This window comes from Camelina sativa, chromosome 19 (genome assembly GCF_030686135.1).
Source record: "Camelina sativa cultivar CO46 ecotype springtype chromosome 19, ASM3068613v1".
In the NCBI taxonomy this organism is placed as follows: Eukaryota; Viridiplantae; Streptophyta; class Magnoliopsida; order Brassicales; family Brassicaceae; genus Camelina; species Camelina sativa.
Window position 1 is genome coordinate 12,591,643 of NC_141898.1, and position 22,837 is coordinate 12,614,479.

At 33.2% G+C, this 22,837-nt stretch overlaps 4 protein-coding genes and 1 pseudogene across 5 annotated transcripts; 4 read left to right on the forward strand and 1 right to left on the reverse strand.

Moving 5' to 3' along the window:
- Positions 1-1,341: 1,341 nt before the first annotated feature.
- LOC104767784 (multiple C2 domain and transmembrane region protein 12-like) lies at positions 1,342-3,544 on the forward strand. Its single transcript, XM_087502419.1, is given in 4 exon segments — positions 1,342-1,545; positions 1,548-2,327; positions 2,330-2,984; positions 2,986-3,544. Coding segments are annotated over 4 exon segments (1,989 nt in total). The 5' UTR covers positions 1,342-1,460; the 3' UTR covers positions 3,455-3,544.
- A 1,487-nt stretch (positions 3,545-5,031) lies between these two features.
- LOC104766247 (casein kinase 1-like protein 10) lies at positions 5,032-8,727 on the forward strand. The gene is made up of 14 exons (XM_010490088.2): positions 5,032-5,543; positions 5,651-5,691; positions 5,833-5,902; positions 6,002-6,150; positions 6,244-6,339; positions 6,424-6,494; positions 6,853-6,914; positions 7,020-7,083; positions 7,173-7,257; positions 7,353-7,479; positions 7,634-7,707; positions 7,808-7,871; positions 8,059-8,177; positions 8,356-8,727. Exons 1-14 carry the CDS (start codon positions 5,468-5,470, stop codon positions 8,545-8,547), a joined length of 1,290 nt encoding a protein of 429 aa, XP_010488390.1. The 5' UTR covers positions 5,032-5,467; the 3' UTR covers positions 8,548-8,727.
- Positions 8,728-8,873: 146 nt separating this feature from the next.
- Positions 8,874-9,465, forward strand: LOC104766249 (uncharacterized; annotated as a pseudogene). The gene is made up of 3 exons (XR_015591290.1): positions 8,874-8,973; positions 9,046-9,170; positions 9,264-9,465. The product of XR_015591290.1 is annotated as an uncharacterized LOC104766249 (transcript).
- On the reverse strand, positions 9,423-10,776 carry LOC104766248 (putative protein phosphatase 2C-like protein 44). Its single transcript, XM_010490090.3, has 5 exons — positions 10,633-10,776; positions 10,233-10,502; positions 9,924-10,149; positions 9,698-9,819; positions 9,423-9,626 (listed from the first exon to the last, which is right to left on the reverse strand). The coding sequence occupies exons 1-5, from the start codon at positions 10,663-10,665 to the stop codon at positions 9,489-9,491; spliced, it is 789 nt and encodes a 262-aa protein (XP_010488392.1). The 5' UTR covers positions 10,666-10,776; the 3' UTR covers positions 9,423-9,488.
- Positions 10,777-12,202: 1,426 nt separating this feature from the next.
- Positions 12,203-15,672, forward strand: LOC104766250 (uncharacterized). Its single transcript, XM_010490091.3, has 6 exons — positions 12,203-12,382; positions 12,492-12,585; positions 12,954-14,475; positions 14,594-14,893; positions 14,979-15,235; positions 15,317-15,672. The coding sequence occupies exons 1-6, from the start codon at positions 12,328-12,330 to the stop codon at positions 15,522-15,524; spliced, it is 2,436 nt and encodes an 811-aa protein (XP_010488393.2). The 5' UTR covers positions 12,203-12,327; the 3' UTR covers positions 15,525-15,672.
- The last annotated feature ends 7,165 nt before the right edge of the window (positions 15,673-22,837 follow it).

Here is a 22,837-nt window from a genome sequence, read left to right on the forward strand (position 1 = left end):
TAACTACACGTTCTTGATCTGTCCTAAGGAAGATAACGTTATCGCATCCTTCGGAGCCATCGTACGTGGAACATCGTGAAAAGGGTTACGATCATGCTACTCTCCGAACACCGACGGTATCAATCCAGGTTCGTACTTCGCCGCCGATCAAGTCGAATCGTTAGTTTTTAGTTTCTTGATTTTTATTGGTTTTGATGTGGTCAGACTCACGCACTAACACGAGGATCGAAGACTGTTACATAATCTCCGGCGACGAACACGTTCTTGATCTGTCCTAAAGAAGATAACGATTGTCTTGGTAACTCCACTTCTACTTGTTATTTAACTAGCATTATACTTATACCCGGTGCATAGGAAAAGTTTTTTTTTTTAATCTTTAATTGCATTCCAATTTTACAAAAATAAAGTGAATCTAGAAAATTTTTCTTATAGTTAACGTACTTAATTTAAAAATCACATGGCACACATTAATTGACTAAAAATATGCCACAAATACTCCATAAAACATAGTTATAGTAATATTGACATTTTTTTCTCTTCATTTTTTTCTGGTTTAGCTTCGATATTCTTACCACATATCACTGTTTCATTGATCAACTAACATATATTTAGTTGAAATATATATATATATATATATACTTTTTTGTTTTCCATTTTAAGACGTATTTTTATTAAATTTTATATTTCTAAAAATTATATGTTTTCACGTTAACTGAATACTGATTTTTTTCAAAATTATGTAGTATTACTTTTTTCTTTTTTTCATTTCTCCACAATTCCCTTTTATATATAATTAATTTTCAAATATTTTTTTACTTATATATGTCAAAGGATGATAAAGTGTGTGCTTTAGAATATAAAGGATTTCGTTTTGTATTTTATCTTAAATTATAAAATTATCTATTAATATCTTTTAAACATATTAATTTTTAATTATTAGTTATATTTAATTTTATTAATTAGTTATATTTTTAATCATATTATCAGTAATAAAATTATGAATACTAATCATACGATATATTTTATCAAATCTCAGAATTTGTTTAATCATATAATATTTTATTTTATCAACTAATATTTATTTAAAATAGTATTAATATAAAATTTAAATTTATGCATAATAGAAGTTGTTAGATAGCAAATTTTTTTATGATTTATACCATGAAAAATAAAAATAACAAATAAACTATTTAATTAAAATGAGTAAAAAAACTATTTAATTAAAATTTTAAGTTTTTGTAGATGTGGTTTATTATAAAGAAAATTAATTGAGCTTGGGGTTTTCAAAGTTTCTCATATTTTATTTTTATTAAAAATCGAAATCTCCATTTTTATTTCTACCTTTTTTCTTTCATTTATTTTGATTACTAGAAAGTCTCTAAATCAAATTAGAAACTCATACATAAAATCACATTTCTTATTCATTTCTCTTTTTTTTTTTCTTTTTTATAGTTTCAGAGATGGCTGCCAAGAAAGATGAATTCATCGTCAAGCAAATCTCTCCAAAGCTTGGGGGAGAAAGAGGAGCTCGAAACCCTCACGGCCCACATCTTCACATGACCTCGTTGAGCAGATGGAGTTTCTTTACTTAGAAGTAATCCAAGCCAGGAACAAGAACAACAACACTGTTGTAATCCCCATCGTCGAAATCACTCTCGGAAACTACAAATCCTCGACTCAAGATCTGCCAATTGGACAAAATATGGAGTGGAATCAAGTCTTCGCTTTCGACAAAACCAAAGGTGATGTCTTGTCCGTTACTCTCAAAGACGGTGCGACCAAAACCGTAATTGGCAAGCGAAACTTCAAACTGGCCGCGGAGATTCCGACTAGGGTTCCTCCCGACGCAAGAATCGCGCCTCAGTGGTACTCTATGCAGAGTACCGAAACAGGTCATCACATGGATTTGCTGATGTCGGTTTGGTTTGGTACACAAGTTGATGAGGTTTATCCAGAGGCTTGGTTTTCAGACGCCTCTGGAGTGAGTCCAAGTTGCGTGATCAACACGCGACCTAAGGTCTACCTAGCCCCAAGGCTCTGTTACGTTAGGGTTAGCATTGTTTCAGGTCACGATTTAATTTCTTCCGATAGTAGACGGACTCCTTCGCCATACGTGACGGCAACTCTAGGTAAAGTACATCTCAAAACCGGAGTTATTTCCGGTGCAAACCCGTCATGGAACCAAGATCTAATATTTGTTGCATCAGAGCCGTTAGAAGGAACCGTGTGCATTGAGGTGATGGACAGAGTCGACGAGCAACACGAAGAACGCATAGGGATGTTAGAGAAGAAGCTCTCAGAGATGACTCCACTTAAAGTTCCAAGTTCCAAGCTCTCAGAGATGAAATGCCGGGTAAGGTCGAACCGGCAAGCAATTCGAGGAGGTTCGCAAGCAGACTCAAGTTGAAACTAGCGACTGATCAGGCTTATCACGTCGCTGAAGAATGCGTCGAATACGCGAGTGACTACAGAGCTTATGTCAAAGGGCTATGGCCGTGTGTGCTCGGGAAATTGGAAATCGGTATTTTGGGGGCGACCGGTTTAAAGGGAAGAGACGAGAAAAAACCGGGCATTGACAGTTATGTGGTGGCTAAATATGGGAATAAATGGGCGAGGACTCGAACCGTGGTTAATAATGTCTCACCCAAGTGGAACGAGCAGTATTCGTGGGATGTCTATGAAAAGTGTACGGTGTTAACGCTTGGGATCTACGATAACCGAAAAATCTTGAAAAACTTTATGAAGAAAGATGTCCCGATCGGGAAAGTGAGGATCCCATTGAACCGTGTACACTGTGACTGGATTTACACTTGCTCGTATCCGATAATGAATTTGGGAAGCAGCGGACTGAAGAAAATGGGAGAGCTTCAGCTCGCGGTTCGCTTTGTCTATGTTGCTGAATTGAACGCACGGTATTCAGCTCCTACTCGTTGGATGTTACCTAAAGCTCATTACAAGTCTCCATTGTCCATGTATCAGGTCGACAAGAGCACAAGCAGTGGAGATGAATTGTACGAATCTTGAGAATACTTTGCCGCCTCTGGGAAGCGAAGTCGTGTCGGATATGTTGAAGCCGAAGAGTAAGAGTTTCAGTATAAGAAAAACGGAAGCTAATTTTGAAAGGCTTGGCATACTCTATAACAGGTTCGCGTGGTGTGTTTCGACCATTGCGTTGATCGGATCCGGGAAAGAGTTAATTCCGAAATTCGTTGCATTTTTTGTGAGTTGTGTCTTTATATCTTGGGACTACTGGGTGTTGTGTTTGGTGAATACGTGGCTACCTGTGATTTGCATTGTGCTTCTAGGTGTTACGTCAGGGGTAAAGATAATATTGCGCCATCGGAACGGTACTCCTCCTCCTCCGTTGATTTCCATGGATTTGAAGCTCTGGAAACTGGACTGGATCAACCTAGACGAGTTAGCAGAAGAGTTGGACTCGTTAGGGATAATGTAGCAGATTCCACCATTTGGTCCAAATTCAACCGTGGGAAGTTGTTGTTCTTGTTGAGACTATTTTTGACTTCATGTTTGTCCACATAGTCAGAGCAAGAACGCATCGGGAACATATGTTTTATTACACTGATTGTAGTGTTAGGCAAAATAAAAGTTAATGGAACTCGGCCAATTTCTATCTTTCTATCTCTATAGGTAGGAAAAGTAGTTATAGAGAACAATCATGTGGAAAATAGACTAAGAACAAGATTGTTTCAAACGTAAAGTGGATTTTTGCATGGTTTTTGTATTTATTTAACAAACAATAATAAATGGAAAATAAATGGAATGTTTGGTCATAAATATATGATCTATTGTGTTTGTGTATACAGCAACAACAGACATAAGCTGACCCATGCATAGCAAAAAATATTCACATTATTTATCATTGCCCATACTCCATAACCATTGGATCCTTTTCATGGAACTACGATCATTCGTTTTCTGTAGTGGAAAAAATCGACTATTCGTTATTCTATTATAGAATATGTTCATTGTATATATATGATTGGATTTGATTGTTGACACAACGCAATGACGACGAATCAAACGTTTTATAATTAACATTTTACATTTCCAAATATACAATTTGCAAGGAAAGCAAAAGATAAGTTGTGCTAATTAATCCAACTTTGTGATCTTGTAAACATTATTGGGATTTGAGAGAAGTCGGTAAACACCAAAGCTTACTTTGCTTTTTAGTTTTCTTGTCTTTTCCTTAATTTTGGTTTTGCTTTGTGGCTCTACATCGATCGTCATACATACATTATATATATTTGGCAATTTTCTAAAGACAACAAAAACATTAAAGAAACTTTGGCAGCCATCCTCGACTATTAAATTCAACTTTCTTTATACAAAATTAACAAGTCATAAAATAAAACTTTTATATCCATTTTTGTCGACAGGAGAAAAAGAAAAGAGAAAGTATTTATTGGTTTATGCTTGGTTTGCACCCATGATTTGGCTGTCTACCAAACCGGTTTAGTAAATCAGTAAAATCAGTAAACCGGTTTACTCTTCTTGCTCCTATGTATATTTTTGACATCTAGAATGATACTCTCACCGTTTTATCCCCTCTGTTTGACAAATAGTGTATTCTACATTTTTTTTTGTTAAATAAGACATGTATAATTCTAGTTTTTTTAATTTATGTACAATGTGTCAAAAAACATTTTTATAAAACAGAAAAAGTATGGTATTTTAAGTAAACATACATAGATTAAAAATTAAATATTTTAAAAAAATTTAAGCAATTATAAACAAATCTGCATAATATAAAATATTAAATTAATCTGAAAGTTGTATAAAAATATTAAAATATATTATATTATAAAATAGAAAAATTTATCTAAAATATCCGATATTATTATGAAACAAAGAGTATATTTTTATGTATTAATAATTTTAAGCAAGAAGATAAACATGTTACACTTGTTTCTTTAGTGAATCATATAGTAGACTAGAGTAGGAGGGAAAGTAAAAACACTAAAATATTATTATTTGTTTGTTATCTGTCTCGTTTATTTTCACTTTCCCGTGACAAAATAAAATGAAAATATTATTAAACTTTGTTAAAAAAATAAAAAATGTAAAGTAAAGAAGAGAGAAGAAGATTGAGATAATAACATGTGTCTCTCTGTTTCTCACTTGAGTCGGTCATCAAATCCCATTTCTTCCTTCCTTCCTTCTTCTCCCAACTCTTTATTTTTCTTTTCTTTTCTTCAAGATTACCCAGAAAACAAAACAAAAAGCTCAAAACTTTAAAAATATATTCTTGAGCTTTGATATCTTTTAAAAACTCAAACTTTAAAAGATTCAGATTAATACTTGGGAGAAAGTCTTGAACTTTCTCTAAGAAATCTTGATTTTGGGGTTTATATAAATTCTGGGTTTACTTCGTTTTGTATTGATGAGAGAATTTGTTATGATTCACTACTAGTAGTATAGAAGAGTATTATCGGAAACCGAAACGATGGATCATGTCATCGGTGGTAAGTTCAGGTTAGGTAGGAAGATTGGTAGTGGATCATTCGGTGAACTTTATATTGGTATGTATCATTCATTCATCAATTTGATTGCTTTTTTTTTTTTTTGGTTCTTTGGTTGTTTTTTAGAGTAAATCTGATACTAATTTTGGTATTTGTGTGATTTCAAGGGATCAATGTTCAAACTGGAGAAGAAGTTGCTCTTAAGCTGGTATGTTACACTTTCAATTTCTTAGTTTCCAGCAGTATTGATTCATGTTTTTATTAAGCTTTAGTTAGATGTTGTTGATCTCTTCTCATAAACATGGAAAGCTAATATTAGAACCATTTACATTTTTTTCTTTGTTGATAGGAACCTGTGAAGACGAAGCATCCTCAACTACACTATGAATCAAAAGTATACATGCTTCTTCAAGGAGGGAGTGAGTTTTCATTTCCCTGGCTCATTTCACTTGATGTTATTTTTTTTTCCTTTCTCGATTAGTCTGAAATCTTTGGGTTTTTTTTTTCTATTGAACCAGCGGGTGTTCCGCATATCAAATGGTTTGGCGTTGAGGGTAATTACAATTGTATGGCCATTGACCTTCTTGGTCCCAGTTTGGAGGATTTGTTCAATTATTGCAGTCGGAGTTTTTCTTTGAAAACTGTTCTGATGCTTGCTGATCAGTTAGTAAGTATGCCATTTTTGTTTTCATGATATCGAGGTAATGTTTTGGTTGAGAGACCATTGCTAATTTTTAGCTCTTTTGAATATTGCTGCTAGATAAACAGAGTTGAGTACATGCACTCTCGAGGATTTCTTCACCGTGATATTAAACCGGACAACTTTTTGATGGGTCTCGGTCGCAAAGCAAACCAGGTAATAAGGCTTTCCAGTTTCCGCTTTTAGTATGTCATACTGTTGTTCTTAGTGCGTGATGGATTTAGAATACAACCTCCTCAGGTGTACATTATTGATTTTGGGCTAGCTAAAAAGTTTAGAGATCTTCAGACACACAAGCATATTCCATACAGGTGAGGTTCACAAATGTTTCCTTCCCTCTGTTTTAGGATACATATGCTTGTTGATTATAGTGTTTTTCTTCACTATAAATTTAGTTTAGGAGAATTATTGATGTTCTTATATGCATCCAACCAAAGAAGCTATCTTATTAAGTAGTGGATCTTTCTTTGAGCAATTGTCTATTTGCATTGGTGTTTGTTTAACATTTCATTATATTTTTGAGAAGATAACTATAGTAAGATTAATGTTAGACCGTAGGGACAATTTTATATCCTTCCCAGGTTGATTCTGGTCTTATGTTTGGTTATTTTCTTCATGAACTCTTCTTCCATGCTTTGCTTCACAAGTGTTGATTGAACTTTTTTACAGGGAAAATAAGAATCTAACAGGAACTGCTCGGTATGCAAGTGTCAACACACACCTTGGGATTGGTGAGAAATGTTTCCATGTCACACCTTTGAATGGATTTCATTCCAAATATGTGCATTAAACTACACTTCTCCTTGTTTTGAAACATTTCTTATATCTTCTTGCAGAGCAAAGTAGACGAGATGATCTGGAGTCGCTTGGTTACGTGCTGATGTATTTTCTACGAGGAAGGTAAGAATTTTTTTGGTTATTTATACTATCGATGGTGATCTTATAGAATAATCCTTAAACTTGGGACAACATGCATCTTCTTGTCTCAGTCTACCATGGCAAGGTCTAAAAGCTGGTACTAAGAAACAGAAATATGAGAAGATAAGTGAAAAGAAGATGCTTACTCCCGTAGAGGTATGTCATTGTCTATAATAGTAGTTTTGTGTTATGAAAATACGCTGTTTAGCTTTTTTGGAAGATTTCGATAAAGATAATTTTGCTGTTTACAGGTTCTTTGTAAGTCATTTCCATCCGAGTTCACATCATATTTCCATTACTGCCGATCATTGAGGTTTGAGGATAAACCAGATTATTCATATCTGAAGAGACTTTTCAGGGATCTTTTTATTCGAGAAGGTTAGATATCTCTACTGTGTTTTATCTCCTTTGCCTCTCTAATATAATGTTACTCATGGTTATTAAAGTTCTATTGTCTGTAAGTGTAAGAAAGAATCATTTATATGGAGTGTTTACACCACTCGTGAATTACATCATTTGCTAATGCATGCAGGTTATCAGTTCGACTATGTGTTTGATTGGACAATCTTGAAATATCCTCAGAGTGGCTCTATCTCGAAACCAAGGGTTAGTGTTTTCTGCGTCAACCTGTGCTCAACATACTTTTTAGAAACCGTATACTATGAAAATCTCATATATGTATTATATTGTGTCTCATTTGCATTAGCCAAATCCAAAACCAGCTCTAGACCCTCCAGGACCATCTGCAGAACGCAATGACAAGCCTACAGGTATAACTTGATTTTCAAACATGTTGACTGCTAGTGGAATCTGAGACTTGAGTGTTGAAAAACTTGGAACTTTCTCTGTGAGCCATGATACTTGAAATAGAGATCTTGCAGATACTTGACATAGATTACGCTGAGATAGTTGAAGATTTGATTCTGAAGTTGATTTCCTGTTTTTTTTTTGGTTTAGGAGGGCAGGATCTGCGTGATAGATTATCAGGTGCAGTTGAAGCATTCGCCAGACGAAATGTATCGAGTCAAGGGATTCGCCCTAAGCACAATTTTTCTGATGATGCTTCCAAAGAAGTGGTTAGTTTTCTTTTATGATATCTTTCTTTGCATCTTCTATAGCTGTACCTCGTCTGCGAATTGTGTTTCTGACTTAAAAAATTTTATTCTGCCGAGTGTTTGGCATCATTCATGAGATTTGTTTACTTCATCATCCAAAAGTGATTGATCTCAGATTGATGTTTGCTACAATATGCAGCAAGTGTCTGAAAAAACTCGAAATGAGATTGCCACAAAGATGGCAGTGATGTCGAGCAGCCAACCTGGCTCATCAGGTGAGCTGAGTGAGAACCGCACAAATAAACTTTTCTCAAGCGGTGCTCAAAAGATTCAACCGGGCCTGATGAGAAGCTTCGATCTGCTTACCATTGGTTCTGGAAAGCGGAAATGAGTCTCACCATAAAAAAGATTGTGGGGTTTGGAAAAATCTGTAAGTGTGAAAGCAATAAAAACTCGACAGTCCATTTTCCCTTGGGAAGAAGAGGAGATCAAGTAATCCGTCTCCCACTTTATGTGTATATGTAACTTGTAACATAAGTAATTTGTTTAATATTAATTGAATTTGGTCAAATACTCAAATCTGTTAATAGAAGTTAAAGTGTCTCCTAAAGTGTCTGAAGCTAAAAAATGGGATTGCCTATGAGAATGTTTGGTCTTGAAGCTCACATTTAAGTTGATTTGTGGGAGACAGAAGAGACCATTCAGTTTTGGAGGTTGATGATGGGAACACTTTGGTTTGGAGAAATCAAGAAACAAGCCTCTTCGTTTCTTAAAGACAAGACAATGTTGCTAGACTTGTCCTCACCGAAGTTGAGCTGTGAGTAGACTTTACTAAAAACATAATTAGCTAACCAATTATGATGACTATATTGAACTCTCTAATTCTTAGGTTAGTAGAAGAGGTTACAAGTGATGATCCTACTTCACCAAACGTCAAAACGACGACGAAAATAGCTGAGGCATCGTTCCATACAGTGGACTATTGGAGAATCTTGTTGATGTTCTTCATAGAAAGTATGATTTCTTTGAATTAGTTTTGTTTTCTGTTGGAGATTATTATGACGATTAAGGGCTAATTAAGAATGATGATGATGTATTGAAAAACAGAATAGGGAAAGAGGAAGGAGAGATGAAGAAGTGGAGAGAAGCATACAAGGCAATGGTGTTGTTGGTGTTCTTGCATGTTAACGCATGGTCCTCTTCATTTGCTTCATGATTTTATTTATGACTTGGATCATTTTCGATTTCTTTCTACTTTCCAATACGTTGACGATAATGAGTAATTTATATTATAAAATTTCCCCTAAAAGATAATGACTTTGAATTTCAGGTTTAGTCGAACCGGATTACAACACAAGAAATACTGCTTTTGCTAATCCTGTTTGCAGCTTCTTTAGCTAAACATTTTGCAGCTTCTTTAGGATCTTCTATGTGTCTGATTAGGTTAATCGCTTCTTGATTCTTCATCACCTGTAACAAAAATCGACTTCGTAAGTGATTTGATCGTTCTGTATTTTGATATTAATTGATCTTGATCTTACCTCCCAAATCCCATAGCTACCGATAATGATAAACTCTGTATCTGAATTAATATTTTCTGTAACAACTACAAGTTCTGAATTTCTTGGATCTGATTCATCTTCTGTTTCTCCTTGTCTACAAACTAAAATTGCAACATGTAAAGAAAAGATTTAAGATCTCATTTTGTTTTCTTCTCACACAAGTAATCTATACAATGAAAGCAAAACCGGTTTGAAGAAACAAAACCTGGAAAGAGAAGTTGTGACCAATTTTTTGTTAAGTATCTTCGGTTCTTATCTCTGATTTGATAAGCCTCGCCGTCTATACAAACCACCACTCTATGGCCGCCTATACTCGCCATAGCTAGCTTCTCTCCATTCACCACGGCCACCAAAGCAGCTGAGCCACCGGTTCTCTCTTCCTCAGCGTATGCTCTTCTCATTGTCTCTTTACACTTTCTCATAATTCCGAGCTGAAAAAAATGTCCCAAATACATTTTGCCTCACTTGTAAAGGTAAAACATAGACTATATTCTGTAGTCATAATTTTAATTACCTCATCCGGGAGCTTATCAAATAAATGGTTTTGCATATATTTGACCATCTCTTTCCCTGTTTCAGCACTCGAAACTCCAAATAACCAAACCTCAAGCTCTTCATTTTGCTGCTCTCTCTGTACAAAAACCGAATCATCATTCGATGAATGGTCGATATAGCTTGACCGGTCAACGGTATAGTATCCGTGAGAAACAGGAGTTAACCATGATGGTTTCTTCTTCTTCCCTCTCCTTCCATCTCCAACTACAAGTCTATTAAACCGGAACGCCTGTTGGATACACCATTCTTAAAGATTACAAACTTTTTATAATTTAAAAGATTGAATATATATATATATATATATATATATATATTGTGAGGTTTTGAAGAATACAAGAGGAAGAAAGAAAATTTATGACCTTGAACATGAAAGGGAGATCTAAGAAGGCCATCCTCGTTCATAGCTTCTTTTTATTTGCTTACACTATCTTATAAACTTTCAAATAGCTTTTGATGAAAACAAGAAAACTTTTTTCGATATTCTCACAATTTAGTGTAAGAAGACTTTTTCAATTGCAAGATACACTTTCTTTAGTCATTTTAATTTGTATAATATTAAATTACATTTCAGGTGCATATTTATTACGTAACGGTAGAAAACTATTTAAAAAAAATTATAATAAGCATTTAGAATGTTGTCGAGGAAACGCTTGTTGTGAATAATTTAACAAAGCGTCGTCATATAGTAACGTACGTACGCTTTTTTCTCTCATTCCATTTATACTACTTGTGTCTTCATGTAACCTTTGATTACGTTTACGTTTCATTAGAATATATAACATATATACGTTTACGTAACTTCCAACCTTAAAAGACAAGCATTCGAGATATTATATAACTTATAAAGTCATTAATAAAATCATTAGAAAATAACACGGCTATTTCCACTTTGAAATATTTAAAGCTTTGGCATGTGCAATGCATTAGTATGTATCTTCAATAAACGATCAATGAAACTAAAGTTTAGACCCTAGACCGTTTTTGTATGTGCATTAGTCTATTATCGTGTCAATCATATCTCTATATTTGGTTATTGCATAATGAAACAAATTTGCATACCAAAAAAAGAAAAGAGAAGAATGAAACAATTTTTTTTGTTTTTAATTTCATGAACTTATGTGACATACAAGCATATTATTTGTTACTTTTTATGTTTTTATTAATATTCGGAGATTTGAATTATTTTTCGATTTGATAATCATCCCTTTTCTTGTTTCAAAAGAAAATGTTATGTATCATAGAACACATAGAAGTTGTATGAGTTGAACCATAAGTGCTTCTATGAATATATAGGCATGACATTTACATGAAAACTTACTATAAAGTACAAACCAAAATGCAGTTGTTTGTATTCTTATTTGTTGAAGGAAGACACATAAAACAAAATACAGAATAAAAATTTGTAGAGCACAAACATGTAACAGAATAAGAACATGGAGAACTCCTCCAGTCCTCCTCCTCCTCCTTCTTCTCTTTCTTTTTCACTATTTCCAACAACAACAAAAAAAAAAACAAAAAGTGTGATACAATTCAATAGGAGGAAGATGTGTGTTGATTTGAGAAAATAAAAAACAAAAACAAAAACTGAAAGGTGCAAGTTACCAATGGTAGAGCTACAATGTATAGTTATGGGTGAAAATGTAAGGAATAAAATTATAGGGGTCAATTTAAGTTTTTAAAGCCAAAATTAACTTAAATTCAACATTTCTATGGGTGTTAATATGGCCCTCATACCGATCCGAACCAATAATTAGCTTAAACCAAACCAATCCAAATAATATTAGTAAGAGTAACATCAATCCGGTCAACCCCAATAATATCCAACGGTTATACCTGAAAATCAACAATTTCTCATTTCTATTGGGCTCTAGATTTAAAATCAAGCTCGAATTAAACCAATGAACCATCGGTTAAGTACTAAACCAAAACATTCTCTCGAAAACCTGAAAATAAAGAAAAGTGCCCGGTTCCAGAGCTTCTTCTTCTTCTTCTACCTTCCGTCTCCTCTCTTAAACCTCAAAGGAAGGGTTTTTTGAGGAAAGCTTCTCGAGAAAATGGCCATTGGTCGTTTACTTTCACCCAAATTAACTCCACATTTGAACAACAGAGGTGATGAAACGTAAACCCTTTTTTTGAATCGTCTTGATTTTTTTCATATAAAGCAAATGATTCGATATTGACGATTCTGGAAAAAAAAAAATTTGATTTTTGTTTACAGGTTTGATACCTTTGACGAGAAGGTGGTTATCTTCTTCTCTCGAGGATGGTCGGAAATATGATAGATTGTCAGATTCTAAAGCTTCCACGAACAAGTGAGTATATACTTTGATGGGTTCTCAATATTGATTTAGAGAAGGAAAAAATTTAGAATCTTTTTTGTCATCAGAAGAAACTGAGTTATGGGTTCAGATTAACGAGTATACTTAGAAACAAAATCTGGGAATGGGGTTTTGGTTGGAGTTTGTGGTGGTTTGATTTCATCATGCTTTTGTGTCTTCGAACTGTGAGTGGATTTACCATTGTAGACTCTATTGTGTTGGAGCTAGCAACTTAATGTGTCATACATTAACTTACTGATTCAGTTTTCATGTTAATTTGGGTGATGCATTGGTCTTCTTCCATTTACTTTTATAATGTATGATAGCTCTGTCTTTCTTTTCTTTTGTTTTGTGATGTGTAGAGATATTGGCCAAACGGGAATGCGTTGGTACTCTTTCGGAGGTTTACTGACTAATCTTAAGCAAAAGATTTTGGGAAACGTAAATTCGATGGACAAAACTTCAGGTGAAGACTCGCTAAAATCATCCGTGGTTTCCTCATCTGATGTGACTGCAACTAAAGTGGTCACCTTGCAGAACGTTGCAGAAAACAGAAACTGTATCACTTCGAGTGTAAAAGAAGAATCTTCAGTCTTTGAAGTGGGATCTCAAGATGCATCTCAAAGTGTTGTTGCAGAAAACAGCACCTGTATCGCTTCAAGAATAAATGAAGATTCTTCAGTCTCTCAAATGGGATCTCAACATGCAGCTCAAAGTGTTGCTGCAGAAAACAAAACCTGTATCGCTTCAAGAATAAATGAAGAGTCTTCTTCGGTCTCTGAAGTGGGATCTCGAGATGTATCTCAAAGTGTGGCAGTAATGGAGACTTCTGGGAAGAGAGAAAGCTTATCTGTAAATAAAGAGAGTTTAGATAGTATTGATAGAGTAGATGGCTTGGAGTTTGCGCAGGAGAAGGTGTTGAGCGGAATACAACCTGAAAGAGTGGATCCTTCCGAGGAACTAAGTTCCAAAGATGTCGTTTCAGGTTTCTTTTCTAAAGAAGTATCAGAAAGTCTGACATCATCTGGGGAAAATATGGGGAACCTGCAGCCTGAGAAAGGGCAATCCGATCAAGCGAAACCACCTAGTGATAGTCTCTCGAACTTGTTTGTAAACACGGATCCATATAAAGAGGTGAAGCTTCCTCTGAGATTTGAGGCTTTGAGTAACAGTAACTCCAGTCAGTCTACAAGAGAATCCTGTAGTGATGCAGGCGATCAACACGGTCTATTTGGTGAAATGCTGTCTGATCCGGTCCAGAAAATTAAAATTATATCCAAGGAAAATGATAAGGACATATTGTCGGATGCTCCTCAAGCTCCAGGCTCTTTGGTATCAATTCTATCAAGGGGTGGGATTCATGGTCAGAGTGGAGACCTGGCTGCTACTAGAGAAAGAAAAAGTATATTTTCGTTTGAAAGCCCTAGAAAAACCACTGCACCTCTGGCAGTGAGTAGCATGGATAAGTTGATGGACTCTCTTAACCTTCCGGCTGACAATGGCACGGGCGCAGATGCCAACTCGTTGCATTCCAATGGTAGAGAAGAAATAAGCGTATACAAAGGCAATCCTGCAACGCAAAATGGTTATGCAGTAGAGGAAGAAGAATCCAAAGGGGAAACTTTAGTAGTGGAAAACCAATCATTGTGCAGTCAGGCTACCTTGGCTGCTACCACCACGAATCCGAAGGTAACAGAAAAGAGTTTGTTCGCATTACCTGCTGGAAAACACTCTCCTAACAAAGTACTGCTAAGGTTTTTGAAAAAATCATGTAACAAGAACGACATTGTTGAAGTGTTTTCTAAGTTTGGAGCCATTTTGGATGTACAAGAAATTCCCTCTTTTGGAGGGTGCATTTATAAAGATGCTCTCTTAACTTTTGAGGTTAGTTTTTTTTTCCCGCATTCTCTATCTGGAGAAACGTGGCACACTGTCTTCTTGTGTTAACTTTTTCTTAAAGAGTGTTTTTCTGCTGACCTGCTCTTTGCTTCCATATTTGTAGACTAACTCTGCAGTCAAGGAGGCTCTCAAGAAAGGTAGTGTGGCGGTGAAAAGTAACAGTGCAGTTGTTGAGGCAACTTGTCAGGAAGACATGGTAGAAACGATATGTATTCCGGATCTCATTGGCGATCCAGATGTGCCTATTGCATTGGTGAAGGAACCAGCCCGAACAGTTAAGATTCATCCGCTGACGCATGATTTTAGTTCAAATCAGATCAAAGAAGCGCTAAGATTCTGTAGGAGCAACATATCAAAGTTTATCTTGGGTTCATCGAGAACAGATGCTTTCGTGGAGTTTGAGGTGTGGTTTTATTGTAGCTTCTCTTGTTTACATTCAGAATCAAATGCCAGATCCACCGTAGATAAATCTTCTACTTGTGTTGCAGACGGAAGACGGCAAAGAGAGAGCACTTGCAGAGCATTCAATTAGCATCTGCAACACACAATTGTTTATCTCTAGGATTGATATACCGAGGACAACCGTGGCAAGGATTTCAAACTTGTCGGAATCAGCAGGGAGAAATGTACGAGCATTGTGTTCTCCTTATGGACAGATCAAACAGGTGTATATGAAAGGATACGACATTGCAGATGTGCATTTTGATGTCTCTGAGTGGCCAAACATGCTCACCATTCTCAACAGGTAGAACCAGAAACCAAACATCCTTTTTCTAAACATAACAAACAAAAGTCTTGACCCCTTTTTTTGTGTTCTATAAAACAGCTTGAATGGTACGGAGATAGATGGTAACAAGTTGGTGGTTCGAGCTGCAAAAACAGTAATACCTCCTGAAATTTTGAGAGTTTTGTGGAAAGATCCTAAAGAAAAGAGATTTGTGAAAAGTGTAATTAGGAATCTGGTGAGAGAGATTGAGCAGCCTATAGATGCAACTAGTTGCCACACACTTACGGCAGATTTACTACTACTATAGCTTCATGTAATCTTAAGTAACTCTTCAAGATTAGAGGCTAGAGAGCCTAGCTAGAGCCATTATTTTGGTAAAACGAATTAAAGGAGGGAATCAAATATGCCGATCTCAAATTCAAAATTAGATTGGTATTTGAAAGTTTTTTTACGTATTTGGTATGCTCAATATGTGTTGGAAATTAATTAGTTGGAATATATTTTTTTCAATGTCTTATATTAAATTAAAAGTACATTAGTTTTAAATGAGTTCATAGATATTATCCAAATGGATACAAAAAAAAATCACCACCTAGAAGTTTTTTTTTTTAAATTATTTATTTGGTTATACCGATCATTTGGACCAAAACTATATATTTTTCTCAATTGGCTTCAAAATACAACTATTTTGTTAATTTAAGTGAAAAATGGATGAGATGATTAAGTACAGTAAAGGACACAGCTACTACATATAATAAGTAGTTTGCTACACGATTTGTCATTACTCATTAGATATTATTTTATCTAGTTGTGTAAATATTAAAATGGGTACGAAACATGTCTAGATTTGTGATTTGTTTAAATAGTCAAGGATACACGTTTGGTATATGTACATTTGATGTAGGATTGTTTACAAAATAATAAATATACATCTTATATATTAAAATAGAGAGCCAATTACAAACTTGCTCTCGAAGACTGTCATGTGACATCTGTAGATCTGCCATGTGTCTTCATTTTTAATTTTTGGTTTCTTTTTGTAGTTAATCCTATAATAATAATAAAAAATTTAAGTCAAAATAATACATAATATAATTATTAAACTATTTTGCATTTTCATTAAAATTATAAAAATTAAAGTATATTTTAAAATATAGAATTTATAATATTTATAAATAAATAGCTCAATTCATATTTCGTTTAATTAGATAACAAAATATATATTTAAAATTGTAATTTGATTAGTTTGAAGTTCCTGTCATATATTTGATATTTCTATTTACAATAATTTTGATTTTTTATATTTAAAACAAAAAAAATAGTTTGTTATTCAATTATTTTTTTAATAATTTTTCTTACATATTTTATCAAATATTTATAACTCTCATATTAATAATCATATCCATATTTTAAGGCACTCAATTTTAATTAATTGAAATTTATTTATGTTTATTTTGATGTTTTTGTCACCTCCATATTATTTATAGCATTGCAATGAATGATTAATGAAAATTAAAAAAAATAATAAATAATAAAAGTTATTAATATTAATTACTGCATTTTTGTAACTCTTTTATAGATTATGTAACTGTTATGACAATGAAAAATGAATTGATATAAAGATTAGTGCAACACTTACTACCCAATTAAATAATGAATTTCTAATATGATCTTAACTACAATTTTACCAATAAATAGCAATACACACATCTAACTAACTTTCATATCTAGAATCTCTTAATTTTGTAAATATTATATTTTTTAGTATTCAGCTAACAGTTTTTAGCTTATATCAATATATATGTAGCATATGCTATTCTACACATCTTTGTTCTTAATTTTTTTTTTTTTGAGATATTATTACTGCATATATATGTTTTAGAAATCGTTAGGCGCTAAGCGGGCGGTCAAGGTGGACCTAGCGCCTAACGAGAAAATCGAATATTAAACGAAGATTAATCTCGGACTAGTTTTAGGGTTATTTTATAAATTAATACTAAAATCTTATTATATAAAGTTGAGTTTTGAAAGTTAGCCATCAACAAGATTTTGACACATGTCAAGTTAATCTGAGATTTTGACATGTGTAAAAGTTAATATTTAATAGGAGATATTTGAGATGATGATAAAAACATAAAATTGTTTAAAACAATATTAATAATGTAAAAAGATAATTATAAAAAATTACAAAAATTGAACAGTCTTTTAAAAATAATTATAAAGAGATTATATATTTCACAAAATTTGAAATTGTAACATTATTTATTTTAAATTTTAAATTTTAAGTTATTAATTCACAAAAAAATAGGAAAGGGATTAAGGAAAAAGTACAATTAATTATTAATTCAAAAAAATGTAAATACTCACTTCTATATAAACATAGATCATCTCACATTTTTCATCTAACAAAATAATATATTCAAAAACACTACTTTAAACTTTGTTAAATTGGTAAAAAAGCTTTAATGGGAAGGTGAATTTTCCTTATTTTTTTAAACCAAAACTTTCTTCTACTTTATATTTTTTTCAGTTTGGAATAGGTAAGATTAATATGTTGACGCAAAAAAATGTAAGATTAATATATGCATCTTCTTTTTCTAATTGTACTGTATTTGAAATTTTATTGTAGTATTTTTAGATTGTTTTATTTAAGTTCTATTTTCATCTTTGATTTGAGATTCATATATTACCGTGCTTATAATTTCTATTATTTCTTTAATTATGTCAAATTATTTTTTTTCTAAATTCTCAACTTTGATTGGTTGGTCATAGTCCTTTTTTTTATTCAAACATAATTGTTACCATTCATTCAATCCCAAAGGGAGATAAAGATTAGAACCTTATCAACCTAATAGTTGGATAAAATTGGCTAATCAAACACAAGCTTACAACAAACATAGACAAATAGATTGGAAAAAACATAAATCGTTTTTGATAGATCCATATGAGCCCGGAGACATAGGCTACATCATGATGTATCAAAGACACTTCCACGAATACATTGGGAAATTTAAAATTAGTTATTGTCAAAAGATTTTGTGATGTTGGAAAAGGGCTTTTACTTTCATTAGTTGCGGGAGCATGTTATTTTGAGATAGCTAAAAGACGTGAACATGTTCTCTCTACGCATGAAGAGGGCAGATCCAAGGTTCTCTCTATTGTGGAAGAGGTTTGACCATACAAGGTTATCTCCCTAAGGGAGGAAGGCGGAGCAAAGGTTCTCTTCATGGTGGAGGAGGCTGGCCGCAAGGTTCTCTCCATAAAGGAGGAGGGCGGAGCCGAGATTCTCTTCATGGTTGGTCATATACTATTTTGATGATACATCACTTTTTAGTATACTATGTTATATATTTTTTATTCGAGAAGTTTCTTGAACCAATAATTTTAGTGATTAGAGAAAGTGAAAATAAATAGACGTATAATAGTTGGCTAAATGTGTTTATATAGATATTTTCCTAGGTGGTAGTAAAGAATATATTTGTAACATACAATATACTTAGGTGTAAAAAATACACTTTTAATAGTAACATACATAAAAAAAAATTAAATGGATATAAATCAGTGAATTATAGCAAAAAAAAAGGAAATTATAAATAACGTACAACAAATTTTTATATATTTTTGTTCAATTTAATTTTATTTACAAAACTTTAAAATCTGCATATCGGATGAGTCCTTATCTAGTAAAATATATAGTACTAAATATATGTATAATCCTATTTATCTTAAAAGAAAAAATATCAAATGAAATATAAAACTATATTATTGTTTTTAAAATTATGGTAAACACATGAAAGCATAATTTTAAAATAAAATTTTATGATTTTCACTAAAAGATTAGCCATTATTTATTGTAAAACATCACAAACTCTTAATCTAAATGTCTAAATAATAAAAAATATATTTATATTTGAATTATATTTAGCTCCAAAAATAATCGGTGTACAAAAAATTAAACAGGAAATAATTAGATTAGACGAGTTATAATCAAATTAGACTGGCATAATTAGATAATCGATGCTAGGCGGAGATTAGTCACTAATTGAAGTGGAGAGGGTAGGTATAGCGATTTTACGTGGTGTAATCGGTGCTAGGCGGAGATTTTTAAAACATGTATGATTCATATATTATATATGAACAGCATGATGTATAGTTTTGAGTAGCCAATAAACTGATCATACCCTAGAAGATGATGTGTAGCACTCTCTCATTGAAGATTAATAGTTGGAGCCAATGACTCGACCTCTTTTATTATCAGTTTTGTTTTCCTCTATTTAAACATTTGTTATTTTGTTTTTTTTTCTGGATTTCGTCGTTTAATATATATGATTTCATGTGGTGTGTCACATTAGTCATCTTTTAACAAAAACATACCAAGTATTACTTAATTAAATTTCATATTTATTTGAATTCCAAATTTTTAGCTTTCAAACATCCAAATATGTAGAGCATTTTCATTTCTAATATCAAACTTACTTCTTTTTTTTTTTTCCTTCAAACACGTACTTCAAGTATTACTTCTTATAAAATTCTGACTATTATAGGTTTCTTACCAGTTCAACATCTGCAGATAATATGATTCTCAAGATAGCAAGCGATTGACGGAAAAAACCAAAACATCAAATTTTCCTACATGCTCACCCAATGATAGTATGAAGTACTATGATCTAACTTCAGGCACCTATTTAAATTCATTTAGTTTTTCTTTTTATACAATTCTTTTTATATATCCTAAAACATCTTATATGACTCCCTGTAACGTCCTGACCGCCTGCTCTTAGTGGATCTCATGTCCAATCCCAGTCTATGTGTCCACCTTCCTTAATGGGTCTCACGTCCTCTCACTAGGCCCGTGAACCCATCCATATCCGACGGTCGGTTTGCTACGTCCGGGAGGTTTTAAAGTCTTGTTACCGTCCCTACAAGTCACCAAATGACCGCTTAACTCTGGAGTTCTCTCAGGACCCTTGACCAAAAAGATAAATGCACTTTAGTGACATAGGTGGCCAAATCAATTCTTTTAAACCTCTCAGCAAGTCTCTGAAATCGGTTTGTCACAGCATCCAATCATCAACATTCAAATGAATCAAGGTTCAAAGTTAGACAACTTTATTATTATAAGAACACAACATCGATGGGTGACCTTCCGGGAAGTTAGACAAGTCTTTAAAGCCTCCCGGACGTAGCAAACCGACCATCGAGTATTGATGGGCTCACGGGCCTAGTGAGAGGACGTGAGGCCTATTAACGAGGTAGGCCCATGGACTGGGATAACATATAGGGCCCACTGAGAGGTGGCGGTCGGGGCGTTACAGATGCATGAGTATTGTCATAAACACTCAGTGAGACAATCCTCCCATCTATTGGGCTATACACACAAGCAATTGAGACACTCCAACCAACAAACAACAATAAAACAACAAACCAGGAAGTTGGTGTCGACCGACACACTACATGTGTCGATCGACACTGACAGAGGTTGTATCGACGGACACCACCCCTACATCGATGGATGCATGCTCAACATTTTGCGAGATCCCTAATTTGCATTGATCGACACCTCCACATGGCATCTATTTATGCTCAAAGGTTTTATCGCGCCGTCCTTGCACTGTGTCGACCGACACACTCCTTATGTCGATTAACGCAGATGCCAAGCATCGTTCTCCTCAAAGCTCTATGCCAGATCTCCAACCCTAACCGCACCAAACTTGATCCAAAGGCACAAAGGACTCTCACTAAGCCTCAAGTACCACGAAAACACTCCAAACAACCAAGAAATCAACCACATAATACATAAATACAAAAATCAGAGAATCACAAGCTTAGATCAGCCATGGTCATGCACTCACCTTTGCAAAAGAAGATTCTGACTCTAAAACAGACGAATACACACTCCTAGCTCTAGATCCCTCAAGAACAGCTAGAAATCTCCAAAACACACAAGAACGTCCAAGAACACTTTTTCTTTCTCTGGAATCGACAAAAGAGGCTCTCCCCACGACCTAGGTCGAGTTCCAGTTTATATATCCCGGTTTAAGTCTCACTTAAATCAAACCCGAATCGAATCATCGATTAAAACAAACGGAACCAACCCGAAATTAGGCTATGTCGATCGATGCATCCACTATGTCGATCGACACATCATGCATCTCCTTAAACTGACCAAACCGGTTCGCAAATATTACAATCAATGTCCATAATCAAATTTATATTTTGGTTTTTTGTCAGTAATCAGTTTCTTTTTTAAAATCTTCTGCAGATTTCACCACCAAGAGTTGAGGGAAGGAACGAGTAAAATGTTCGGAATTCAAAATACGTTTTTGATCTAATCCTATAAGAAATTTAAGTCATATATGGACTTTCCGAAGTTGGATTCCAATATAATACTTCGCCCAATTTTGAATTATTATTCTTAATTTTTTAGTGGATATTGATATATTATCCAATTCATGTATAATTATTAAAGCCTACACATGTTCAACATTCTCTCTAATTGTGATTTTTACTGATCAATTTCGTCTTAATATGATACAAATTCTGTAATCTATTACAAACGTGCAAATGATATAGTTAATTAAACAAATTCAAAGTTGTTCTAATATCAAGTATAAATCTAACTTTACATAATCAACTGCTACCAAATGAAATCTAGTGGTTGAATACTCGCCATGTTAATTAGTCGGTAGTAACATCACACCTCGATTTTATTCCTGTTTTTTTTGTGTGCAAAAAAAAAAAGAAAAAAAAAATCCATATGTTACATATATATATATATATATATGATAGGCTCTATACCTTAGCTTTATTAAATAAATATGTTTCGGCATAGATCCTTTGGTACATATTACTGAAAAATCTTTATAAATTAATACTCTATAAAATTAATAAACACTATAAATTAATAAATTTTGTTAGTCCCAAGTCGGGTTTGTAGAAAAAATAACAGAATTCAATAAAATAATATTATAATAATTTTTTTTTGCAATCCCTATGTAAAATATGGTGTCAATAATATCATAAATTAATAACCATGTAAATTTACACATATATATATATAGATATCCATCATTTACGTTTACATTTTCTAGATATCCATCATTTACATTTTGATAGTTTGATTCACTATTAAAATACAACAATTGATATTATTATTCATAAATTTGAATTTATGTATGTCATGTGTATAAGTGAATTTGTCTATTGTATTTATAATTTATTGTTAATAATGTTTTCTATATATTATAAATTCAATTCCAATACCATAACATTTACAAAATCTGAAGTCTAATCTTGTTTTCCTAATATTGTCTCAATTCATAATTTTAAAAATTTAAACTATTAAACATATATCTTTAAATTAATAATTATTAATTTACACTAGAAAATAATATAATTATTAATTTACACTAGAAAATAATATAATTATTAATTTATTGATGAATTAATATCACTATAAATTAAGAAAATGTTTTGATCCCAAGATTATTAATTTATAGAGGTTTTACTGTATATTTTTCAGATTATTTTATTTATTAAGGTCGAAGCTAAAAAAAAAGTGTCCGTCATGTTTCCAAAACGAAAACGGAGTTTCCATCGTGTTTCCAAAAAGAGATTTAT